This window comes from Vigna umbellata, chromosome 2 (assembly GCF_029865625.1).
Source record: "Vigna umbellata cultivar VRB3 chromosome 2, Vumbellata_1.0, whole genome shotgun sequence".
Taxonomy (NCBI): Eukaryota; Viridiplantae; Streptophyta; class Magnoliopsida; order Fabales; family Fabaceae; genus Vigna; species Vigna umbellata.
In genome coordinates this window covers 14,003,527-14,026,165 of record NC_142166.1, presented here as the reverse complement: position 1 = coordinate 14,026,165, position 22,639 = coordinate 14,003,527, and the positions used below count along the sequence as shown (strand labels likewise).

General features: G+C 33.3%; 2 protein-coding genes across 2 annotated transcripts; both read left to right on the top strand.

Moving 5' to 3' along the window:
• The first annotated feature begins 682 nt into the window (after nucleotides 1-682).
• LOC148203465 (uncharacterized) lies at nucleotides 683-3,370 on the top strand. The gene is made up of 4 exons (XM_088107612.1): nucleotides 683-809; nucleotides 865-1,718; nucleotides 2,342-2,432; nucleotides 2,541-3,370. The coding sequence occupies exons 1-4, from the start codon at nucleotides 683-685 to the stop codon at nucleotides 3,368-3,370; spliced, it is 1,902 nt and encodes a 633-aa protein (XP_087963738.1).
• Nucleotides 3,371-5,822: 2,452 nt separating this feature from the next.
• On the top strand, nucleotides 5,823-19,603 carry LOC124824096 (serine carboxypeptidase-like 13). The gene is made up of 14 exons (XM_047296463.2): nucleotides 5,823-6,069; nucleotides 6,168-6,313; nucleotides 6,394-6,470; nucleotides 6,597-6,719; nucleotides 6,832-6,934; nucleotides 7,081-7,115; nucleotides 13,473-13,571; nucleotides 13,681-13,767; nucleotides 18,465-18,614; nucleotides 18,713-18,784; nucleotides 18,870-18,988; nucleotides 19,084-19,197; nucleotides 19,367-19,412; nucleotides 19,511-19,603. The coding sequence occupies exons 1-14, from the start codon at nucleotides 5,903-5,905 to the stop codon at nucleotides 19,601-19,603; spliced, it is 1,431 nt and encodes a 476-aa protein (XP_047152419.2). The 5' UTR covers nucleotides 5,823-5,902.
• Nucleotides 19,604-22,639: the final 3,036 nt, after the last annotated feature.

The following is a 22,639-nucleotide window of genomic DNA, read 5'->3' as shown; positions in this document are numbered from 1 at the left end:
TTTCTGCATTTTGTTTTCTCTCATTAACATGTGCACATATTACTTTTAATAAGGGAAAGTAAATGTCTGAGTGTGGTGTTTTACAAATCTGCCCTTTATTCTAATATGGTATCAAGAGCATAGGTTGCTGTCCTGAGGTGTGTGTAAAAAGTGGGTACTGTGTTCTAGAGGTGTGTGTATCCAGAAGTGTAGAAAAGGAGGTTTCTTTGACTGTGTATAGATCAAAGATTCAGAAAGAGTGTTGAAAGAAAGGATGGCTGAAATTGGAGGGATTCAAGGGTCACTACCCGTGTTTGATGGCAAGCATTTTGCTGATTGGTGGATCAAGATGTGGGCTGTGTTTGGTTTTCAGGATGTGTTGGAAATCATTGAAGATGGAGTGCCTGTGTTGAGTGAAAAGGCAACCCAAGAACAGAAGAAAGAACACAAGATGCTGGAGAAACTGGATAGCAAGGCCAGGTTCTTGATGTATCAATGTGTAAGTCAAAAGATTTTTAACAAAATCTCTAATGCAGCCACTGCAAAGGAGATTTGGGGCATGTTGATGAAAACCTATGGTGATGGAGACAGAAATGCAAAGGTGAAACTGCAAGCTCTAAGGAGGAAGTTTGAAACTCTGATCATGGAGTAGAGTGAAACCGTGGCTGAGTATTTTGATAAGGTGCAGGAGTTAGTGAATAAAATGAGAGCTTGTGGTGAAAAGGTGACAGATGAGTACATTGTAGATAAAGTTCTGAGAACCCTAACCCCAAGATTTGACTATGTGGTGACTGCCATTGAAGAAACTCGGAGAAAAGAGGATATTGATAGTGAGGAGCTGTTGCATTCACTGGAGGCTCATGAGTTACGCCTTAATGAACGCAGGCAATGTCAGGAACAGGCCCTGCAGGCCATATCACATTGGAGAGGTAAAAAAGGGTTTCAAGAAAGACGAAAAAGGAGGTAAGAAAGGAAAAGATTCTCTGGACCAGCAAGGAGAAGAGTTCACTGAATCTGGAAAAGAAAAGAAAACAAAGAATGCTGATGGAGAATGGAAGTTTGATAAGAAAAAGGTGAAACACTATAACTGCCAGAAGTTGGGTCACTATGCAAAGGAGTGCTGGAAAGGTGAAGGGGCCAAGAATAAACCTAAGAGGGCTAATCTGGTCCAAGAAGAATCAGATTCAGAGGCAGTGATTTTGTTGGCCTATGATGATGAGAAGCAACCAAAAAACACTGTGTGGTACCTTGACTCTGGCTGTTCAACTCACATGACTGAAAGAAAAGACTGGTTTGTGAGAGTGCAGAGAGTGAAGAATAGAAAGATCAAATTTGCTGATAACAGCAGTTTGGAGGCAGAATGCTCTGGCAGAGTAGCATTGAGGGGTGAAGATGGTAGAGAAGTGGTCATTGAAGAGGTACTGTATGTACCTGGGTTAAAGACTAATTTACTTAGTCTTGGACAACTACTTCAAAAGGGCTATGTGATGAAAATGGAAAACAATGGCCTGAGCATATTCAATCAAGAGGGAAAAGAGGTGATACAGGCTGAACTATCACAAAACAGAACATTTAAATTGGTGATGGAGGCAGTAAACCATCACTGTTTTACTGTAGCAGAGGAGGAAAATGAGTGGATGTGGCATCTCAGATTTGGGCATCTGAATTTCAAAGATTTATCTATGTTAAGTCAGAAGAAATTGGTGATTGGCTTATCAAAGGTGGACATTCCCAGAACTGTTTGCAGAGAATGTGTTCAATGCAAGCAGGCCCGTGGCAGTTTTCAAAGGTTCTTACCCATAAATCTACAGAGAAAATAGGAGTGATATATTCAGATGTTTGTGGCCCTATGCAAGTAGAAACATCTGGTGACAGCAGGTATTTTCTACTATTTTTAGATGATTGAACCAAAAAATGTTGGGTTTATCTCTTGAAGAGAAAAGGGGAAGTGCTGCAACATTTTCAACAATTCAAGAATATGGTGGAAAGGCAGAGTGGAAAAAGATTGAAGATACTGAGAACAGATGGAGGAGGATAATATATCTCCACTGATTTCAGAGATTATTGTGGAAAAGAAGGAATTGTTCATGAAGTTACTCCTCCCTACACACCTCAGCACAATAGGGCAGCAGAGAGGAAAAATAGAACAATTCTAAACATGGTAAGGTGCATGTTGAAAAGTAAGGGGTTGCCTAGCTTCTTATGGGGTGAGGCTGTGATGACAGCCACCTATGTATTAAATTTGTCTCCAACAAAGAGACTTAATGGTGTCACACCAGATGAGGCTTGGTCAGGAGTGAAGCCAGATGTGAAGCATCTGAAAGTGTTTGGGTCCCTATGCTATAAACATGTTCCATAACAGTTGAGAAAAAAGCTGGATGATAGAGGAATTCCATTAAGTCTGATTGGGTATCATGTTACAGGAGGATACAAGTTATATGACCCTGTAACAGGTACTGCTTCAGTCAACAGGGATGTGAAGGTTGATGAAACTGGAGAGTGGTAGTGGGAAGTGAAAGAAAAAGAAAAACCAACCATTGAGTTGGAGAGTGAACCTGCAGCAGAATCAGAGGCATACAGGAGGGAGGAGAGTGTTAGGAGGTCTTCTCGGGTTACACAATTGCCAACTCATTTGAGAGACTATGACCTAGCATATGATGCAACTATCTCATCAGAAGGTAATTTTGTTCACTTTGCCTTAATAGCAGAAGCTGAACCAATTAACTTTGAGCAGGCAGTGAAGGATGAGAGATGGAACAATGCTATGCAGGAAGAAATTGGGTCAATTATGAAGAACCAGACTTGGGAGCTGACAGAATTACCTCCTAACAAGAGACCCATAGCACTAAAATGGATTTACAAGTCCAAAATAAACCCTCAAGGGGTTGTGACAAGATACAAGGCCAGGTTGGTGGCTAAAGGTTTTTTGCAGCAAGCTGGAATTGATTATGGAGAGGTGTTTGCACCTGTGGCCAGATTGGAGACAGTGAGATTAGTGGTTTCAGTTGCTGTACAAAACAATTGGGCTTTACATCAATTAGATGTAAAGTCTGCCTTTTTGAATGGAGATCTGGAAGAGGAAGTTTATGTTGTCCAACCTCAAGGTTTTGAAGTCAAGAGGCACATTGACAAGGTATACAAGTTGAAGAAGGCTCTATATGGGCTTAAGCAGGCTCCAAGGGCTTGGAACGAAAAGATAGATGGGTTCATGAGCAACATTGGTTTTGAAAAGTGTGTGTCTGAACATGGAGTGTATGTTCAGTGTTATGAGAAGAAAGACAAAGAAGATATGGTGATTGTGTGCCTGTATGTGGATGATATGCTGGTTACAGGGAACAGTGATGAAAGAATTACCAACTTCAAAGCCCAGATGCTACAAGAGTTGAAATGAGTGACTTGGGTAAATTTAGTTACTTTCTTGGGATTGAGTTCACTACAACTGATACGGGTATGATGATGCATCAGTCCAGATACGTTCTGAACATGTTAACTAGGTTTAACATGCTTCAGTGCAACTCTGGTATTACTCCAGCAGAGGTTGGCATAAAACTTGAGAAAGATCCTGAGGAAGAAGCTGCTGATCCTACTGAATATAGAAGAATGGTTGGGAGCCTAAGATACTTGTGCAATACAAGGCCTGATATTAGCTATAGTGTGGGTTTGGTCAGCAGATTCATGCAGAATCCCAGAGTTTCTCATCTTAATGCTGTCAAAAGAATTCTAAGGTATCTAAAAGGTACCACTGAGTATGGAATTTTGCTGCCGAAACACGGATCAGGAGGAGAGGTAAGAGTGACTGCTTACTCAGACTCGGATTGGTGTGGAGACAAGGGTGATAGGAAGAGTACAGCAGGGTATGTGTTCTACTTTGATGGGGCTCCTATTTCCTGGAGCTCTACGAAGGAACCTGTTGTAGCTCTGTCTTCATGTGAAGCAGAGTACATTGCGGCATGTGAAGCCACTTGTCAAGCAGCCTGGCTTGACTCACTGATGAAGGAACTGAAGATTGAAGGAAGAGGGAAGGTCAGACTGCTTGTTGACAACAAGTCAGCCATTGACCTGACTAAGCATCCTACATCACATGGTAGGAGCAAACACATTGAGACACGATTTCATTTTATCAGAGAGCAAGTCAGCAAAAAGAAGCTAGAGGTGGTGTACTGCAGATCTGAAGACCAGATTGCAGACATTCTCACCAAAGCACTGAAAGGGGAACACTTTCTAAAACTTAGAAAGCAGATCGGAGTGGAAAAATTGAAGCTTTCACCGATCAATCGGTGAAAAGGGTTGAAAATTTTGTTTTCTTCAGAATCATGTTCTATGTTACCGTTTTGTTTAGGAGAGTGTTAAAAAATAAACAAAATAGAGTTTGTTTTCTATTACAGTAGTGGGTTTTGTGTATAAATATACATTGTATCATTCATTTCATGTTTTAATAAAAATTTGAAGAGTTATACAGTATACCTAGCCTTTGCAAGCTTTTGACCAGTTGATTCTGTGTTTGGTGGTGCTCCGCCGTGTGTGGTGGTGATATGAGGAAGAGGGTCGAAACCCTAGCAGAGCTCGAGTGCCTTCTTTCTCTCTGATTCTCGACTTCTCTTTCTGCATTTTGTTTTATCTCACTAACACGTGCACATATTACTTTTAAGGGTTAAATATGTTTTTAGTCCCTAAACTATTGGCCGTTTCTGGTTTTCGTCCCTGTTTTAAAGTAAGGTACAATTTGGTCCTCATTCTTTTCGAAACGTTCGTTTTAGTCCTCGAAAACTAAACACTGTTTAAAATTTTGGTCCTCATTTAGCAACAAATGAGGACTAAAACCAAAATTTCAAGGACTAAAACGAACGTTTCGAAAAGAATGAGGACCAAATTGTACCTTACTTTGAAACAAGGACGAAAACCAGAAACGGCCAATAGTTTAGGGACTAAAAACATATTTAACCCTACTTTTAATAAGAGAGAGTAAATGTCTGAGTATGGTGTTTTACAAATCTGCCCTTTATTCTAATAATTATCTCTACAAATCAGGCCTAATAATTTACTATAAATAGCACTATTGAAAAATAATTAATACATTATTTCATCATTATTAATACATCTATTGTTATCCGATGTATTTAGCTAACTTGAATATTTGTTGACACGTTCTTTTTATTTTGTTTTTTTGGAAGACTAGTATCAAAGACTTTCTAATTTAAAAATGTGAAATAACTTGAAGTGTTTATGAGAAAGTAAAAACATACGTATATTCGACTTTATTAAAATATGCTCACATGATATTAAAACTAAAATTCAAAGTCTTAAATAAAACTCTAAATCATAAAAGAAATTACCTTTTAGAAAATATGTATTTATTTCAATAATCAAATAAAATATTAATAAAATAATAAATGTTATAAATCCCTTATATTAAAGTACAATTATAAAAATCCTCTTAAAAATAACTTGACACCATGAAACTCAATTAAAAGTAAGAACTTATAATAAATCTTGTAAGAGATGCCGTTATAGGTGTCCAATTCAATACCGCATATCTTAAGTGACTGATTTCGTCTCCCAGAAATTAATACAGCATTACCGTAGATACCAAAGTCACAATTATTAAACCCTTCAAATTCAATCACTACAGCTAAAATCTAATAAAAAATCTGAAAAATAGGTAAAAAAAATTTTATGGACTAAAATTTTGAAGAACCCAACTTTTAGGCATGCAATGCAACATTAGATTGGGCCAAAAACTGGATTTGATTTATCGAATTCACACGTAGCCCACATGAATGCAATGATAGGATACGGATTGAAATTGAGTGGCTTTTACTTCTGTCCTTATCTCAATCCTCGGCTCACCAGGAAAGTTGTAAGCTAGCTCAAGCTATAAAACATGAAAGTGATGAGAGAAAAGGTTGAGAAAAGAGCATAGAAAATGGGAAAGTTGAAGTCAAGTGTCATTTCTTCATATCTGGTTGACCGTGGTATTCTACTTTTCCTACTTCTTTTATCATACTATTCTATTGAACCAGCCTCTTGTGCCTCCAGAGTGAAGTTCCTTCCAGGATTCGAGGGACCCCTTCCTTTTGTTCTTGAAACTGGGTAAGTTAAACCCTTGCTGCTAACTACTAATCCTATATATGGTTTAAGTTTTGGGTTATGAGATGGAAAACATTTGGTTGAAACTGATGAAACGAAAGGTATGTGGGAGTGGGAGAATCAGAGGATGTGCAGACATTTTACTACTTCATTGAGTCAGATAACAACCCCAAGGAAGATCCTCTCCTGCTTTGGCTATCCGGTGGCCCTGGTTGCTCAGGCCTAAGTGCCCTTTTTCTTGAAATAGGTAACACACCGTTTATTTTCCTTTTCATTTTGCGCTTAGAATGAGAAAAAAACAATGTTTACTCTGTATGGGTGATACAGGTCCACTTGCATTAAAACAGGAGGAGTACAATGGAGGTCCACCCAACTTGATCTTCAGGAATCAATCATGGAACAAGGTGCTAGTCTACATTATCATCAAATTACACTAAAGAAAACATTTCTCCTCATATATTTAACAAAGGAAAAATACATTTTCTGCTTTCAAATTCGGTCTTTCTTATGGTTTTTTGTCCTCTTGGTAGGTTAGTAACATTATATATGTAGACTTGCCTGTTTTCACAGGCTTTACTTATGCCACAACAGAACTTGCTGCTCAAACTAGTGGAACGTTGTTAGCTCGTCAAGCCCATCAATTTCTGAGGAAGGTATTCATCCAAATTTTGTTTCTTTATTTAGAATCCTTGTTTTTTCTTTGTTTTTATTTGTGTTTGCAGCTACATTTGTTAGTCAATCACAATCATGCTTCATTGTTTGTAGTGGTTAATTGGTCATCCAAAATTTGTGTCAAACGAAGTTTACATTGCTGGTGATTCATATTCTGGCATTCCCGTTCCAGCAATTGTTCAAGAAATTGCACAAGGTAAAATGTTTTAAATGATTGAAAAAAATTAGAACCTCACATTAACAATCATTAGACCGTTAATTGGTGACGTCTGGAATGTAAATCATATCATTAAATTACTGTAGTTTGTTATAGTTACGTATTAGCATATTTCATTACTTCAGGTAATGAAAAAGGGTTTCCAAGGATAAATATCCAGGTTAGCATTTTAAAGTATTCTTTTATGCTATATGTTTTAAATTAGAGTTATAATATATGTGCATAGTATAAAAAAGTTTAAAAAATAATTTTGATGTATTATTTCACAAATTAATGTATCATATATATACATACAAGATTCTATAATTTATTATTTATTTAAAGAATGACATATGTACAAATTATAATAATATCTAAATTATAGCTAACAAAATATTTAACATTCTTAACACCCCACTCATGTTGGTGCACGAATATCACACATTCTCAACTTGAATAGAGATTAATTAAATACTTTGCTTGACATTCCTTTGGTCAAAACATCAAAATTGCAATTCTAATCTTAGAAAGGGAAAGGAAATTATTCCAGCTTCAAGCTTCTCTTTGATGAAATGTCTATAAATCTCCACATGCTTTGTTCTATCATGTTGCACAAGATTGTGAGCAATTGTTATAGTCGAGGTATTGTCATATTAAAAACTCAGTTTCATTTGATTTAAAGCCCAAATTTGATAGTACATTTTTAATCCACAAAAGTTCACATATACTTAGTGTCATGTCTCTAAATTCTGCTTCAGTACTAGATCTACAGGCTATTTTTTATTCCTCCAAGTTATAAGATTCCCTCCTACAAAAGTAAAGTATCTTGAAGTAGATCTTCTTTCATCTTTTGAACTTGCCCAATCTGCATCTGTATACCCTTCTATCTTCACTAGTACAAAAATCGCGTACAACGCCGAATAATCGCGTACAACATCAAATATTTTGGGCTTTTAACTGCGAATTCGCGAACAATATCATATCAGGAGACGTTAAATGGACGTCGTGTTTAAAAAATTTGACGTTAAATTGACGTCGGATTTAAAAAATTTGACGTTAAATTAACGTCGAATTTTGTCAATATACGACATTAATCAATTTTGTTTTTGTTTTTTTTTAATTAATTGTGATTCTTTTTTACAACTCTACAAGTCTTGAAAAGCAGAAAAATAACAAATTTTAGTTTTTGATATTTTATGAAGCAAGAACTATGAACGTGTATGTATTATAAACAACAAACAACAATAACCAACAACAAACAACAATAACCAACAACAAACAACAATAACCAACAACAAACAAGTACAATCAAACAACAACAACAAACAAGTTCAACAGAAAAAACAAGAAGTTCAAAAAACAAGTTCTTTAAAACGAAAACGAAAACTATCCTTCAAAAGGTGGGTTCGTTGGAATAAAGTCTCATCACTAGTGAGATAGAAAGCAGAATGCGCCTATGAAGGACAAGAGCACGAAAATAATCGGTCAAAGCAAACAAAAATCTTACATAAAGTAGTTAATTAAGATGCATTTGTATCAAATGAAAGAAAGATTACATGTGATGGTCGTCAAACTTCGTTTGAGAAAAGTTTGAGAAGAGAAGAGTGTCTCGCGCGCTAAGATAAAGTGAATGAATTTTCAATCTCCCGCTCAAATTTTTATTGAATTCACTAACCTTTTGACGTCAAACTCTGTGGCATTGGACGTTTTATATCCTTTTACGTCGAATTACAATTCTAAACGAAGTTTAATAATTGCATTTATTTACAAAACTGCCAACAGTCATTTTTAACGTTGGTTATTCAGTGATTGGACGTTGAATGCGTGACGTTATACGCTATTTTTGTACTAGTGCTTTAAGTTTCCATGATTTGAGAACAAAATTCTTTTCCAGGCGTGGACTTCAAATATCTCAGAATCCTCTCAACAACATCCATATGAAGCTTTCGTGAGTCATGCATATGGGATAAATAAATTAATTTTCCTGCTAGCCTTTTATATATCCCTCTGTCTATGCTTGCTGAATTTGAGCATTAAAAGAGTTTAAGATTTTGTTTAATTAGTGTTTCAACTGATTTGCTCTTAAGTAGCCCGATTTGCGATAGTAGGTCAATAGTCTATTTTCTTTGACATAGAAAAATATGATGTTTTGATCTAGCTACTTCAATATCCAAAAAATATTTAAGGTTTCCAAGTTGTTTCATCTCAAATTTAGATGCAAAGTATTATTGTAAATTAGAAATCTCATTTTGTTCATTTCTTCTAACAATCATGTCATCTACATATATAATCAAAGCTATAATTTTTCCTTTTCCTCTCTTAAAAAATAAGCTTTAATCAAAGTTACTTGCTCTATAGCCAAAGCCTTCATAGACTTAGTAATCCATATAGAACTTTCTTTAATTTGTAAACTTTCATTCCAATTGAATTTGTTATGCTTGGTGGAGAATCCATATAAATTTCTTCTAAAATTTCTCCATGTAGGAAAACATTTTTCACATTAAATTGTAGAAGAGGTCAATCTTGTTTTGCTGCTAGTGACATAATCATTCTCACAGTGTTGAGCTTGACTAATGGTGCGAACATCTTTTGATAATCTACACCATAAGACTGAGCATAACCTTTAGCCATAAGTCATGCTTTATACCTCTCAATAGTTCCATCAGCGTTATGCTTAATTGTAAATAATCATTTGTAGCCCACAATTTTCTTTTCTCTTGATAAGGACACAAGATCCCAAGTGTTGTTTCTTTCTAAAGTTGTCATCTCATCAACCATTGATTTGGTCCATCTAGGATCTCCCAAAGCTTCCTTTATATTACTAGGAATAGAAATTGAAGATAATTGAGATACAAATAATGGATATGACTGGGATAACCTGTGAGATGATATATATTTACTAATGGGATATTTAGCTTTGGCTTGAAGGTCTGGTTCATATTTAGCTGGAGGTTGGCCATAGTTAGAATGGGGTGGAAGATTATATTGAAGAGTAGTAGACTCAATGTTTGGTGTGCTGGTGGTCTCACGCAGACAAGAATCGATTTCATGATCGATTTCATCTAAATTAGTATTATCAAAGGTAGGATCAAGAGAAACAAGTTCATGATTAGTTTCATTTACATTAGTATTGTTAGAGATAGTATCAGAAGATACCTCTAAAGAGTCAAGCCGAACCTGTGGAGAAAATTAAGTCAATTGGTTATGATCATAAGACATTGTATTATGAATAAAAGAAGTGTCCATATTTAGGATTGATTCACTTCCTATAGAATCATCCTCACACGATAATTTGTCTTCACAATATAACTTTATATTTGAGATATCAAGCATACTAACATCATGATTATGTGCTTTACTTTCATTGCCCCATGAAGTGTAGAATCAACATAAAAAAACTTATACTCATTAAATGCCACATCCATAAAGATATAAAATTTCTTTGATGATGGATAGTAAGCACGATAACCTTTTTGAGTTGATTCATACCCAACAAAACCACATTTGATAACTCATTCTTCAAGCTTTGTATGTTGATGTGGGTGTAAGTGAACATATATAACACATTCAAAAACATAAAGGGGTAAATAAACTATGGAAGGAATGATACAATGATCAGACAACACATCTAAAGACCTTCGAAAGTTAAGCACACTAGAAGGGGTTCGATTAATTAAATAAATTGTAGAGCTCACAACCTCACCCCATAAATGAGATGGGACATTACCATCTATCAAAAGTGATCTTGTCACCTCTAATATATGTCTATTTTTCGTCTCAGCCACTCCATTTTGTTGTGGTGAATAAGGACATGTAGTTTGATGAAAGATGCCTTTAAAGTTCATGAACTTTATTAATTCAGTCTTAAAATATTTCCCTCCATTGTCTGATCGAATGACCTTAATAGATGTGTTAAATTGTGTAACAATCATATGATGGAAGGAACAAACCACATCACTTTTATGTTTAAGAAAAAACAATCAGGTTACCCTAGTACAATCATCAACAAAACTGATAAACCATTTTTTTCTATTATGTGTAGATTATGAGGCAGGGCCCCAAACATCTGTGTGAACTAATGAAAAAGGAAAATAAGTTTTTTTTTTTATTTCTTAAAGGAAACACAACATGGTGACCTTTTGCCATAACACAAGTTTCGCAAAGAAATTCAGAAATATTGCATTTATGAAATAATGATGGAAATATTTTTTTTAAATAACCAAAAGAGGGATGTCCCAACCATCTATGCCATAACCAAATTTCCTTTTTGATTTTATCTTGTATGTGATCATTTGCAAGACAAACCAATGCTCTTTTATGGGTTTGCTGTAAGATATTTTAAAGATAACACAATCCTTCACTCTCTCAACCACTCACAATCTTCTCATTGGAATGAATGTTCTGAAAAAGACAATGAGTTGGGTAAAACAAGGCAACACAAGAATCCAATTTGATTAACTTGTTGACGGAGATAAAGTTATAGTGTAGGAACAACTAAAACATCAGGAATCGATAAGGAGGGTGAAAAAAACATAGTACCTACACTTTCAATAGGAGATGAGCCTCCATTGGCATTATAATAACAATTTTAGAACAATTAGGAGAAACATTAGTAAATTTATGAGGATCACAAGTCATATAATCAGTAGAAAGATTAAGGGCAGAGTTAGATATACCTAACTTGGTCACAAATCTGGAAATAGTAGAAATATGACTCTTGGAAGCCACGAAAGTCCCAGAGTATGTTTCTATAATTGATTTTTATCGGAAGGAGCCATCAAAATAATTCAGTGAAAAAAAAAAGTATTGATTTCTATATTATAGAGGATATCAGTGTTTGGATCTGATACATTATAAAAAGGTTTAAAAAATAACTCTGATGTCTTAGTTCAAAGATTAGTATACCATATATATCATACAAGGATTATATGTTTCCTCATTTATTAAAAGAATGACATCTGCACAAATTATAACAATGTTTAAATTATAGCTAACAAAATATTTGACATATCTTAACATAGAAAACTAATCCGAGAAAAATGTATCTATTTTCTATGGTGTTAATAAACATTAAATAATAATTAATTTTTCAAATCAAAATACTTATTCAATAAATTATTATTTTATAAATTTAAAATTTTAGTATTTATAGTTTCTATTATGAAAAAAATTATAATTAATTAGTAAATTAAAGTTAAATTAATTTTTAATATTAGTTATCAAAGATTTTAGCTAGAGACTCATTTAGACACTAATTTTTTAATAGTTAAAATTTTGGTAAGTAATATTAGAAATCAATTTAGATTATCACAGTTAATTATAATTTTTTTGTTTATGATAGAGACTATTTTAGATATTAAAAACTTTTAATTTATAAATAATATTAAATTACTTAATATAAGGACTAATTCTTTTTATCTAAAATTGATTTCTATTTAATGATTTTATTATTTAAGGAATTTATTGTAGTGTTATGAAAATAAATTAAAAGTTTATTTCAACTGTAAGACTAGAAAATTTTAAACTAAAATGAAGATTCAAAATAATATAAACAAAAAAAATCTTCATAATCAAGAATAACAGATAAAAAATATTAAAAAGAATAATTTTAAAAAGAAAACACTTTCTTTATAAAAAGTTAATATGTTACTTTCTTTCACTTTCATGTCATAAGCAATGTTTTTAAAGTTAGTCAATTTAGTGATTAATTATTTTTTTATTTGATTTTTATTTGGTTTATAAAATGATATTTAAGTAGGCAATATAATGATTAATTATTTTTAATCTAAAATTGATTTCTATTTAATGATTTTATTATACTGATATATATGAGAAAAATTAAGAGTTTCTTTCGACTATGATGAAACTAGAAAAAGTTAAACTAAAATGGAGATTCAAAATATTATAAACAAAAAAAAAAATATCTTCATAGTCAAGAATAACAAGATAAAAAATTAGTTTACACTTAATTTTCAATAGAACATGTCAAATCAATAAATAAAGGTAATGAAGAATCTACCAACCTTATCAATATCAATATTTTTTAAAAAGTACAAATTTAAAACTTTGTTTGAATATATATATAACTTATTATTAAAATACCATTAACCTTAAAACTTAAAATTTATAATATATAAATGTATTTTTGTCTACTAAAACCCAGTACACATGGTTAAAATATACAAACTAAAAAACAGACGTACGCGCGTTAACAAACCCATACATATATATATATATATATATATATATATATATATATATATATATATATATATATATATATATATATAATATCTTTATTTTATTCTCAAGAACTTGTCCTTTTTTATAATAACAAAATTCCATAGATGCTCTTTGTTGTAATATAGTAGAATGCATCATGAAAAACCTGAAAATAAGATTCTTAGCAAAAGCTAAAAATGGAATTGCATAACAAATGAAAAAGAAAATATTTATTTTTAATAATAAAAGGTGGCATCAAATAAATTTTTATATAACAACTTATTTTCTGATAATGAAGCGTTTTTATTTTCTTTAGGGGTACCTTTTGGGGAATCCGATGACAACTAGAAGGGACGGAAACTATGCAATCCCTTTTGCTCATGGAATGGCACTTATTTCTGATGAACTATTTGAGGTGATTTTATTTTATTTTAATTCATGATATTTCTATTTTAATTTCTAATTTTAAGTATTGTACTAATAAGAAAATCAAATACTAAGGAATTTTCTTATTTTATGAACAGTCTCTACAAAAAAATTGTAAAGGAAACTACGTCGATGTGGACTCCGAAAATGTATTATGCTATAAAGATATGGACTCATTCCATAAGGTAAACACTCTCCTTCTTTTTTATTTATTTATTATTTTCTTATAAAATTTTGGTGAGTATAATTTTTTGTGAAATAATAAAAAATCCTAAGGTCAACTATTATTTCGGTTAAAATTTGAAGAGAAAAAAAAGGTAGTTGTTATGTTAGACATGTTTAGTTGAGTGAATAGTAATGTAGTAAATATAAGTTATAGAAGATAGTTTTGGATATAATTATTAATCTGGAGGAGTTTATATTGATCTTTCATGTATGTTACAATAAGCTTTACCTATTTATATACTTGAGCCACTAATTCTACAATTTTTTTAGATGATTTTACATTTTCTTATTTGTAACTATCTTAACGTTACAATTTTAAGGTTTTACCTATTATTTGTCTTTCTAGCATAATATCTTTATTTTTAGATGTTTTTTTCATGTAACTTCTAGAACTATGTATCAAATTTAATATTACTTAATGCAAATTTAGACGACTTCAAGCATAAATTATATAAACTTGACTTTGGATGATACCTCGGTGAATATGTTTTCAACTCAGTTTTTTTGTCCTATAGTTTGAATTTGTTTGTTTGATTGTACTCCTATGAGAAGTGATATTTAATAAATATATGATTTGTTTCTTGATGATGTAATGAATTATTTTTTTTATTGTCATAGCTGGCTCGTTATCATATGATAATAAGTTATTTTGTTGTTCTTTCATTTCTTTAAGTATTCTTTCACGTCTTGTTGATTGATTTGTAATTTTTATAATTGTCATGTAAATTGTTTTAGCTATTGATTTTTTATGTTTATGAAAAAGAATCCAAATCCAAGTGAGAAGGTATAACTAGATCTTCACTTCATGTCAACCAATCACTATTAGTTCAATTGACTAGTCTTTAGTTTGTCATGAATTTGTATTATATACTAAACTATGTTGCGGAAGGTAATTACCAAAGGCCTTTGCCCTTCGGTAACTATCGAAGGCTTTAGCCTTTCGATAATTATCGAAGGTCTTTGTCTTTTGGTAATTACCGAAAGATAAAAGTCGTCGGTAATTGTTAGCGACAAACGATTTACCGACGAAAAATTGACCGTCGCTAATATGTCGATAATAGGTATAACCGATGATCTTTTGGTTGTTTCCAACGGAGTAGGACCGTCGGTAATGCCTTTCTTTTTGATATCTTAGGGATATCTTAAATATTGCTCCAAAGTGTACTTGATTTACATCAACCTTAATAAAAGACTTCTAACTTACATAATATTTGACTTTTGATTGTTTTGATTGTGAGATATAATAAGTTTTCGATTAAACACCTCTAATCAACTTCTTATGCTCTATCATCTTTTTGCATCTTTTCATTTGTCACTAATGGAGTAACAACAAACTTTTTACCATGCATCTTGAACTTCTTTAGTGAAGTCTCAATATATTTATTTTGAGAGGTAAACATTCTTTCTTTTTGATATCTTACCTCTTTATGTTGAGGAAGTAATTCATCAAGTTAAGGTTGATTATCTAAAAAATTTTCATCATTTTTTTAGTTCCATCATCATATTGTTTTCTATGTAGATAAGATATACTTATACAAATATAATAAGAACATCATACCTCTTAAGTTCTAATGTATAGAGTTGACTCATTTTTTTCTCATCCTAAATCCTTGATTTGATGATGTAGCCATCAATTTTGTTGTACTAGGATCAAGGAACTTGCTTGATGCTATATTCAATTTTAACTTATGATTCTTTTCTCCATTTTAACTTCACATATACCTCATCTTATTATTATTATATCTTACACATGTATCTTCATTTAAATGAAAAGTGTAACATTTCTTCATCATTTGTTAATGCTCAAGAGATTCTTTGAAGATCTTCACGACTGTGCAATTTATCCTTTCTTAAAAGTATTTTATTGTGAAGAACATGTACTTGTATGTTGTCGTTCAATTCTTTCATCCTCACGAAACTTATTGAACTAATGTGAGTTATTTTTTTTGCCTCAACAATTCTTAAAATTTTGTATATGTTTACCACGTCGTTTTTCGATGAGAGCTTTAAACTTCTTGAATATTCTAAAAACTTCTAATCTTTGTACATCGAAGTCATTTTAAAAAACTAATTAGTAAAAAGGAAAATGTACTTGTTAGTTAGTTATGGTACTTCTAAAAGGTCTTTTGCTCTCCATGATGTATTTATTGAAAATGGTAATACGTATTGCTTCCCATAAGATATCTTTTGCTAATTTCATATTTTCATTTAGGTATGGTAAACCTATCATCATGTCTAATAACTTCAAAATTTGAGTGTTGACACGATCAAATCTTGATGTCATTCAATGGTGAGACTTTCATGGAATTACCTATAAAAGCTTATATTTATTTTTTCCATTTTAATTTCACAGACTTTCATGGAATTACCTATAAAAGCTTATATTTATTTTTTCCATTTTAATTTCACCTATCTCTCATATTTTATTATTGTATCTTACACATGTATCTCCATTAAAGTGAAGAGTGTAACATTGTTTCATGATTAGTCAGTGCTCAAGAGAATCTTTTAAGATTTAGAACTAGAAAGACTTCTTTGATGAGTCTTTATACCTTTCTTTATCTCCACAATAACAATGACTTTACCTTTTAACTCCACTAGAGCAGTGTTCCTCAATTCAACTTTCGCTTTGATAGTGTTAGATATATTATATTTATTTTATATTTATCTTTTATCTTTAGTATAAAATCCTTTATTTATAATAGAAGAAATATGGATTAAGTTCAAAATACAAATAAGAAATAATAACAAACTAACAAAAGATAAAAAATAAATATAAAATAACAATAATATATTTAACCGATAGAACCATCAATATTTTTAAATATGATCATGTATTTGATAATGCGATTATTGAATTTGGTTTGAAGTACCAACTTTCACTTATTTTTTTCCTGTGAAATCTCATATAGCATAAAATGTGTTGTTCACAATCATGTTCTTTGATGAAATTCTTTTATCTTTATTTTTTTTGTAAGAACTAAATTTGTTACAGTACTAACATTTGTGTTTCTTTGTGATACTAACACTAGTAAAAAAAAGAGGTTTTTAACTCGCACATTACACTTCGATTTCAAAAAAAACCGAAGCGTATCAAAACGCGGTGTCAATTTCATAATTTTTGCGAAACTATATGCCTCGGTTCAATTGGAACCAATGCCTAAGGGGTATATTGTCTCGGTTCTCTGACCAACCGAGGCAAAAAAACTCTGTTTTTCCTTTGTAAATCAACCTTTTCACCTGTCAGCCTTTTCAAAATAGGCCTACTGCCTCGGTTCTGTGCAGAACCGAGGCAGTATGTCTTGCCAAAAGCTAACAACCTCTGTATCTGAATGTTTCAAATCAATTTTGTCAACCTCTACTGCCTCGGTTCCATTTGAACCGATGTCATAAGGCTTTTATGCCTCGGTTTAACCGCGAACCGATGCCTATATTTAGAAATATCTTTAAATTTTGCCATTTATAATTTTTTTTGAATTTTTTTGAAAGGTTTACGCATCAGTTGTGTTTAGAATTGAGGCAGTAGAGTCTTATTACCTCAGTTGTCTACTTAAACGAGGTAATAACTTCTTCAATTTTTAAATTTCAAACCTTTCATTCTCCGCTTTCATTCTCCCCTTCCACAACCTTCTCACCACCACCATCGTCAACTCCCACCAAACAAACTTAACCTCAAACTCACCATCCTCAACTAGCTCCGCCGTTGCTGCCTCCACCATCGGTCGTCGTCGTTGCCTCCACTGTTGGTCGTCGTCGCTGCCTCTACTTCTCTAGCGTGAACTACGTTGTTCATTGTCGCCTTTGGTCGTAAGTCGTTGCCATCAGCTATTCGTCCCGTCTTTGGGCATTCTTCGCTGTCTTCGGCCGTTCGTCATTGCCTTCGGTCGTTCCTCGCTGTCTTTGGCTATTTCGTCGCCGCCTCCGTTGTCCTAGATAAAAAAGGAAAAGAAAATATTTTGAAAAACAAAAGTCCCCATTTTTTGAAAAAAAAATAAAAATAAAATAAAGGCATCTACCACCTCGGTTTGAAACCAATCGAGGAAAAAGACCCCCACATACTACCTCGGTTCAGAACTGAGGCAAAACGACTACCTGTTTTTTCCTCGCCTGTATATACCTCGGTTCAGGAACCGATGCGTATAAACAAAAATAACCGATGTCGTTTTCCTTTACTGCACTAATGTAACAATCCCTTTCTAAGTTATTTGACTTTGTTGCAAATATCACATTGAAAATCTTCGTCTTGATTGGATTTTGAGAAACTTTTAGAATTATTGTTGTTTCTAAAATATTTTCTATGTCCTATAAATAAACAAACTAATTTTGTTACCATACTTAGAATTTTAGAGAAAATAGTAAACGTTAATTGTTTTGTTATGATAGTTTAAGAGATTGTTTTAGTAACAATGTACCAAATCTAGGACAATTGAGGTAGGTTAGAAAATTATATTACTTTTCATGTATTTTCTATTTTATATATGTTGGATCAGTTTACAATTTTAGATTTTCTTAACTTTTAGAACTATCTAGAATTATATAGTTGCAATTTCTAGATTTATCTATTACTTATGGTTAGATGAGAATCTATGTTTCTAGACTTTTGTTTTCTTCTAACTCTTAGAAAATTGTATCCAATTTAAGAATTCCACTGCCACAGCTTGTATCAGGACTTTCTCATTACAATATTTTGGAACCGTTGTGTGAGTTCGATCATTCTACACCTCCTTTGAGAAGATCCCTAATTGAGAAATTTCCTGGCAAGCATTTCTTGAAAACTGATCTCAAATTGCCAGACGTAACATGTCCGGTAATGTTCATGCTTTAATTGAATGACAGATGTTCTCTAATTACTGTTTTTCCTTCCCATGTATTTGGAAATGATGTTTGTTTCCTTTCCATTATTAGACTTATACATCATTCCTATCTGCTTATTGGGCAAATGATGATAATGTTCGAACTGCACTTAATGTTCGCAAGGTGAGTTCATACAACTCACTGCTTTTCATTTTCCTTTACACATGCTTACTACATTATATAACAATTACAAATGCATGCATTGCAGGGAAGTATAGGAACATGGATTCGTTGTAATCATGATGAAGGTTTCAAGTCCGATATTTCAAGCAGCATTGAATACCACGCAAATCTTAGTAGAAAAGGCTATCGTTCATTAATATACAGGTCAATGTTCTTTCTCTATGCTCTCATGTTGCATAAGGTAAAACTATACAACAAATTAACTATATATAATTCAAATTTCTTGTGTCAAATAACAGTGGCGATCATGACATGGTGGTTCCTTTCTTGGGAACTCAAGAATGGATAAGATCTTTAAACTACTCTATTGTTGATGATTGGAGGCCATGGAATTCAAATGGACAAGTTGGAGGGTATAATTTTATTTTTTTTCTTACCACAATTTGAATCATATCTCTTAGGTTATTGTCTTCCAACAATACCATGCAGAGCAAGAATGTAGTTATATTTAACCATGCTTAATATATATTAAAACATAATTAAATATTGCACTTAATGTTAGTGTTTTATTACTACATGTAGATACACAAGGACTTACTCTAATCAAATGACATTTGCAACTGTGAAGGCAAGTATCTCATTCTCCTTGTTACACTTGTGGCTCACGTGTGTGTGTAAATCTTTGGTAGTTTTTTGTTTTATTATTTTTTAATCCAATAATTTCAGGGTGCGGGACACACAGCTCCGATGTACAAATCGAAAGAATGTTTTGACATGTTCAGCAGATGGATATCTAAGAGGGCTTTGTATGGATGCTGAAACAAGTTTCTCTCAAGTTGCTCCTCCTATCTTTGATGGAGATAACTATGATCTCTGGGCCATAAAAATGCAGAACTTCCTAGAGGCTTTGGATCTTTGGGAAGCAGTGGAGGAGGATTACGAAATTGCTCCGCTGCCCGACAACCCCACTATAGCCCAGATGAAAACCTACAAGGAGAAAAAAACCAGAAAAGCAAAGGCAAAGGCATGTTTATTTTCTGGTGTTTCAAAAATAATTTTCACCAGGATCATGTCTCACAACACAGCAAAAGCAATTTGGGATTACTTGAAGGAAGAATATGCAGGAGATGAGAGGATTAGAAGCATGCAAGTATTGAATTTAATGAGAGAATTTGAGCTGCAGCGAATGAAAGAATCAGACACCATAAAAGAGTACTCAAATACATTGCTTGGCATTGCCAACAAAGTACGATTGCTGGGCACCGTTTTTTCTGATTCAAGAATTGTTGAAAAAATTCTTGTATCAGTACCAGAGAGATATGAAGCTTCTATAGCTACCTTGGAGAACACAAAGGATCTATCTAAAATCACTTTGGCAGAGGTGATGCATGCCTTACAGGCCCAAGAGCAAAGAAGACTTATGAGGCAAGAAGGATCTGTGGAGGGTGCTTTTCAAGTCCAATTCCAGAGCAATGGCAATAAACAGAAAAAGAAGCAGAACAATTACACCAAACCTGGAAGATTAAACAAGATCAACAAGAGTAATGATAATCAGGTTTTTCCACCTTGTCCTCATTGTAAAAAAACCAATCATCCACAAAAAAGGTGCTGGTGGAGACCTGATGTAAAGTGTCATAAGTGTGGGCAGCTAGGGCACATGGAAAAGATTTGCAAATCTCATCAACAACAAGGAGAAGTTAAGGTTGCTGAGGATCAACCACAAGAGGAACAATTGTTTGCTGTTACATGCTTTGCTGCCAATAGCTCCACAGAAAGTTGGCTCATAGACAGTGGTTGCACAAATCATATGAGTTATGATCGAGAGCTCTTTAAAGAACTTGACAAAACTGCACTTTCTAAAGTCAGAGTAGGTAATGGAGCATATATTGCAGTAAAAGGCAAAGGAACAGTGGCAATTGAAGGTCAAACAGGTTTGAAACTAATTTCAGATGTTTTATATGTTCCAGAAATTAACCAAAACCTGTTGAGTGTTCCTCAATTGCTTGAAAAAGGTTATAAGGTGTTGTTTGAAGATAAAAACTGCATAATCAAAGATTCAGCAGGCAAGGAAGTATTTAAAGTTAGAATGAAAAGAAAAAGCTTTGCTTTGGACTTCATGAGTGAAGAACATGCTGCAGTGCACAAAGAGGTCAGCAATACAATACTTTGGCATAAAAGATTGGGCCATTTTCACCACAGTGCTCTAATATTCTTGAAGAAGAATAACATGGTCAGAGGCTTACCTGATATAGAAGAAGAATCTCCTACATGCATTGCTTGTCAGTATGGAAAGCAAACAAGACTCCCATTTCCACAAAACAAGACTTGGAGGGCTATACAAAATCTACAATTGATACATACAGATGTTGGAGGACCTATGAGCACACCATCATTGAATGGCAGTAGGTATTATATTATTTTCATTGATGACATGACAAGAATGTGTTGGATATATTTTATGAAGTTTAAATATGAAGTTGCTGACATTTTTTGGAAGTTTAAAACTTTGGTGGAAAATCAAAGCAAGTGCAAAATGCAGATGATCAGATCCGACAATGGAACTGAATATACTTCAAAAAAGTTAACAAGTTTTGTGAAGATACAGGTATAGAACACCAGCTTACAGCCCCTTATTCACCTCAGCAAAATGGCACCGCAGAAAGGAAAAATCGGACAATTATGGAGATGGCTAGGTGCTTACTTCATGACAAAGATTTGCCTAAAAAATTCTGGGCAGAGGCTGTAAATACTGCAGTGTTTTTACTCAATAGATTGCCAACAAAAGCTTTACAACAGAGAACGCCTTTTGAAGCATGGTACGGTTACAAACCTGAGCTCTTTAATTTAAAGATATTTGGTTGCTTGTGTTTCTCTTATATTCCTCATATTAAGAGAGACAAATTGGACAAGAAAGCAGAACCTGGAATTTTTGTAGGCTATAGCTTGATTTCAAAGGCCTACAGGATCTATCTTCCACACAAAAACAAAGTCATTGTTAGCAGGGATGTGAAATTCTTGGAGTTTGACTGTTGGAGCTGGAAAGACAACAAATTCCTTGAACAATTTGATTGTTTGAACTGGAAAGGCAACAATGACCTTGGATTGCAGGAGGAGAATGAAGATGTGGATGATGAACCTGTCAGAGGAACAAGATTGCTTTCTGACATCTATCAAAGGTGTAATGTTGCTGTCATGGAACCTGGTGGATATGAAGAGGCTGCAACTGACAAAAAATGGATAAATGCTATGGAAGAGGAGCTCAAAATGATTGAAAAAAATCAGACGTGGGAGTTGGTGGATAGACCTAGTCATAAGAAGGCCATTGGAGTAAAGTGGGTTTATAGAACCAAGTTCAATCCCGATGGTTCTGTGAACAAGTACAAGGCAAGACTTGTTGTCAAGGGATATGCTCAGATGTTTGGGGTGGATTTCTCTGAAACATTTGCCCCAGTTGCCAGGTTAGACACAATAAGATTGCTGCTAGCACTAGTTGCACAAAAGGGCTGGCTTATACATCAATTGGATGTAAAATCAGCATTTTTGAATGGATATTTGGAGGAAGAAATTTTTGTGGAACAGCCAGAAGGTTTTGCTCTTCAAGGACAAGAAGACAAGGTTTATCTACTGAAAAAGGCATTATATGGTTTGAAACAAGCACCAAGGTCTTGGTATAGCAGAATTGATGCACATTTAATGAGCTTAGGCTTTGTGAAAAGTCTGAGTGAGTACACCTTATATATTAAAAAGGTGAATGAAGATATACTTATGATATCTCTGTATGTTGATGACTTATTTGTTACAGGAAATTGTAAGGAGATGATTGACAAGTTTAAAGAAGAAATGGAAAATGTTTTT

Bases quoted from the DNA above. Each gene is read 5' to 3' on its own strand.
- LOC148203465 (XM_088107612.1), top strand. From the start codon at position 683: ATGAGAGCTTGTGGTGAAAAGGTGACAGATGAGTACATTGTAGATAAA. The intron at 1,719-2,341 runs GTTTGCAGAGAA...GTTCCATAACAG, and splicing joins AGGTGGACATTCCCAGAACT to TTGAGAAAAAAGCTGGATGA. The intron at 2,433-2,540 runs GTACTGCTTCAG...GTGAACCTGCAG, and splicing joins GTTATATGACCCTGTAACAG to CAGAATCAGAGGCATACAGG.
- LOC124824096 (XM_047296463.2), top strand. From the start codon at position 5,903: ATGGGAAAGTTGAAGTCAAGTGTCATTTCTTCATATCTGGTTGACCGT. The intron at 6,070-6,167 runs GTAAGTTAAACC...ATGAAACGAAAG, and splicing joins CCTTTTGTTCTTGAAACTGG to GTATGTGGGAGTGGGAGAAT. The intron at 13,572-13,680 runs GTGATTTTATTT...TTTTATGAACAG, and splicing joins TTTCTGATGAACTATTTGAG to TCTCTACAAAAAAATTGTAA.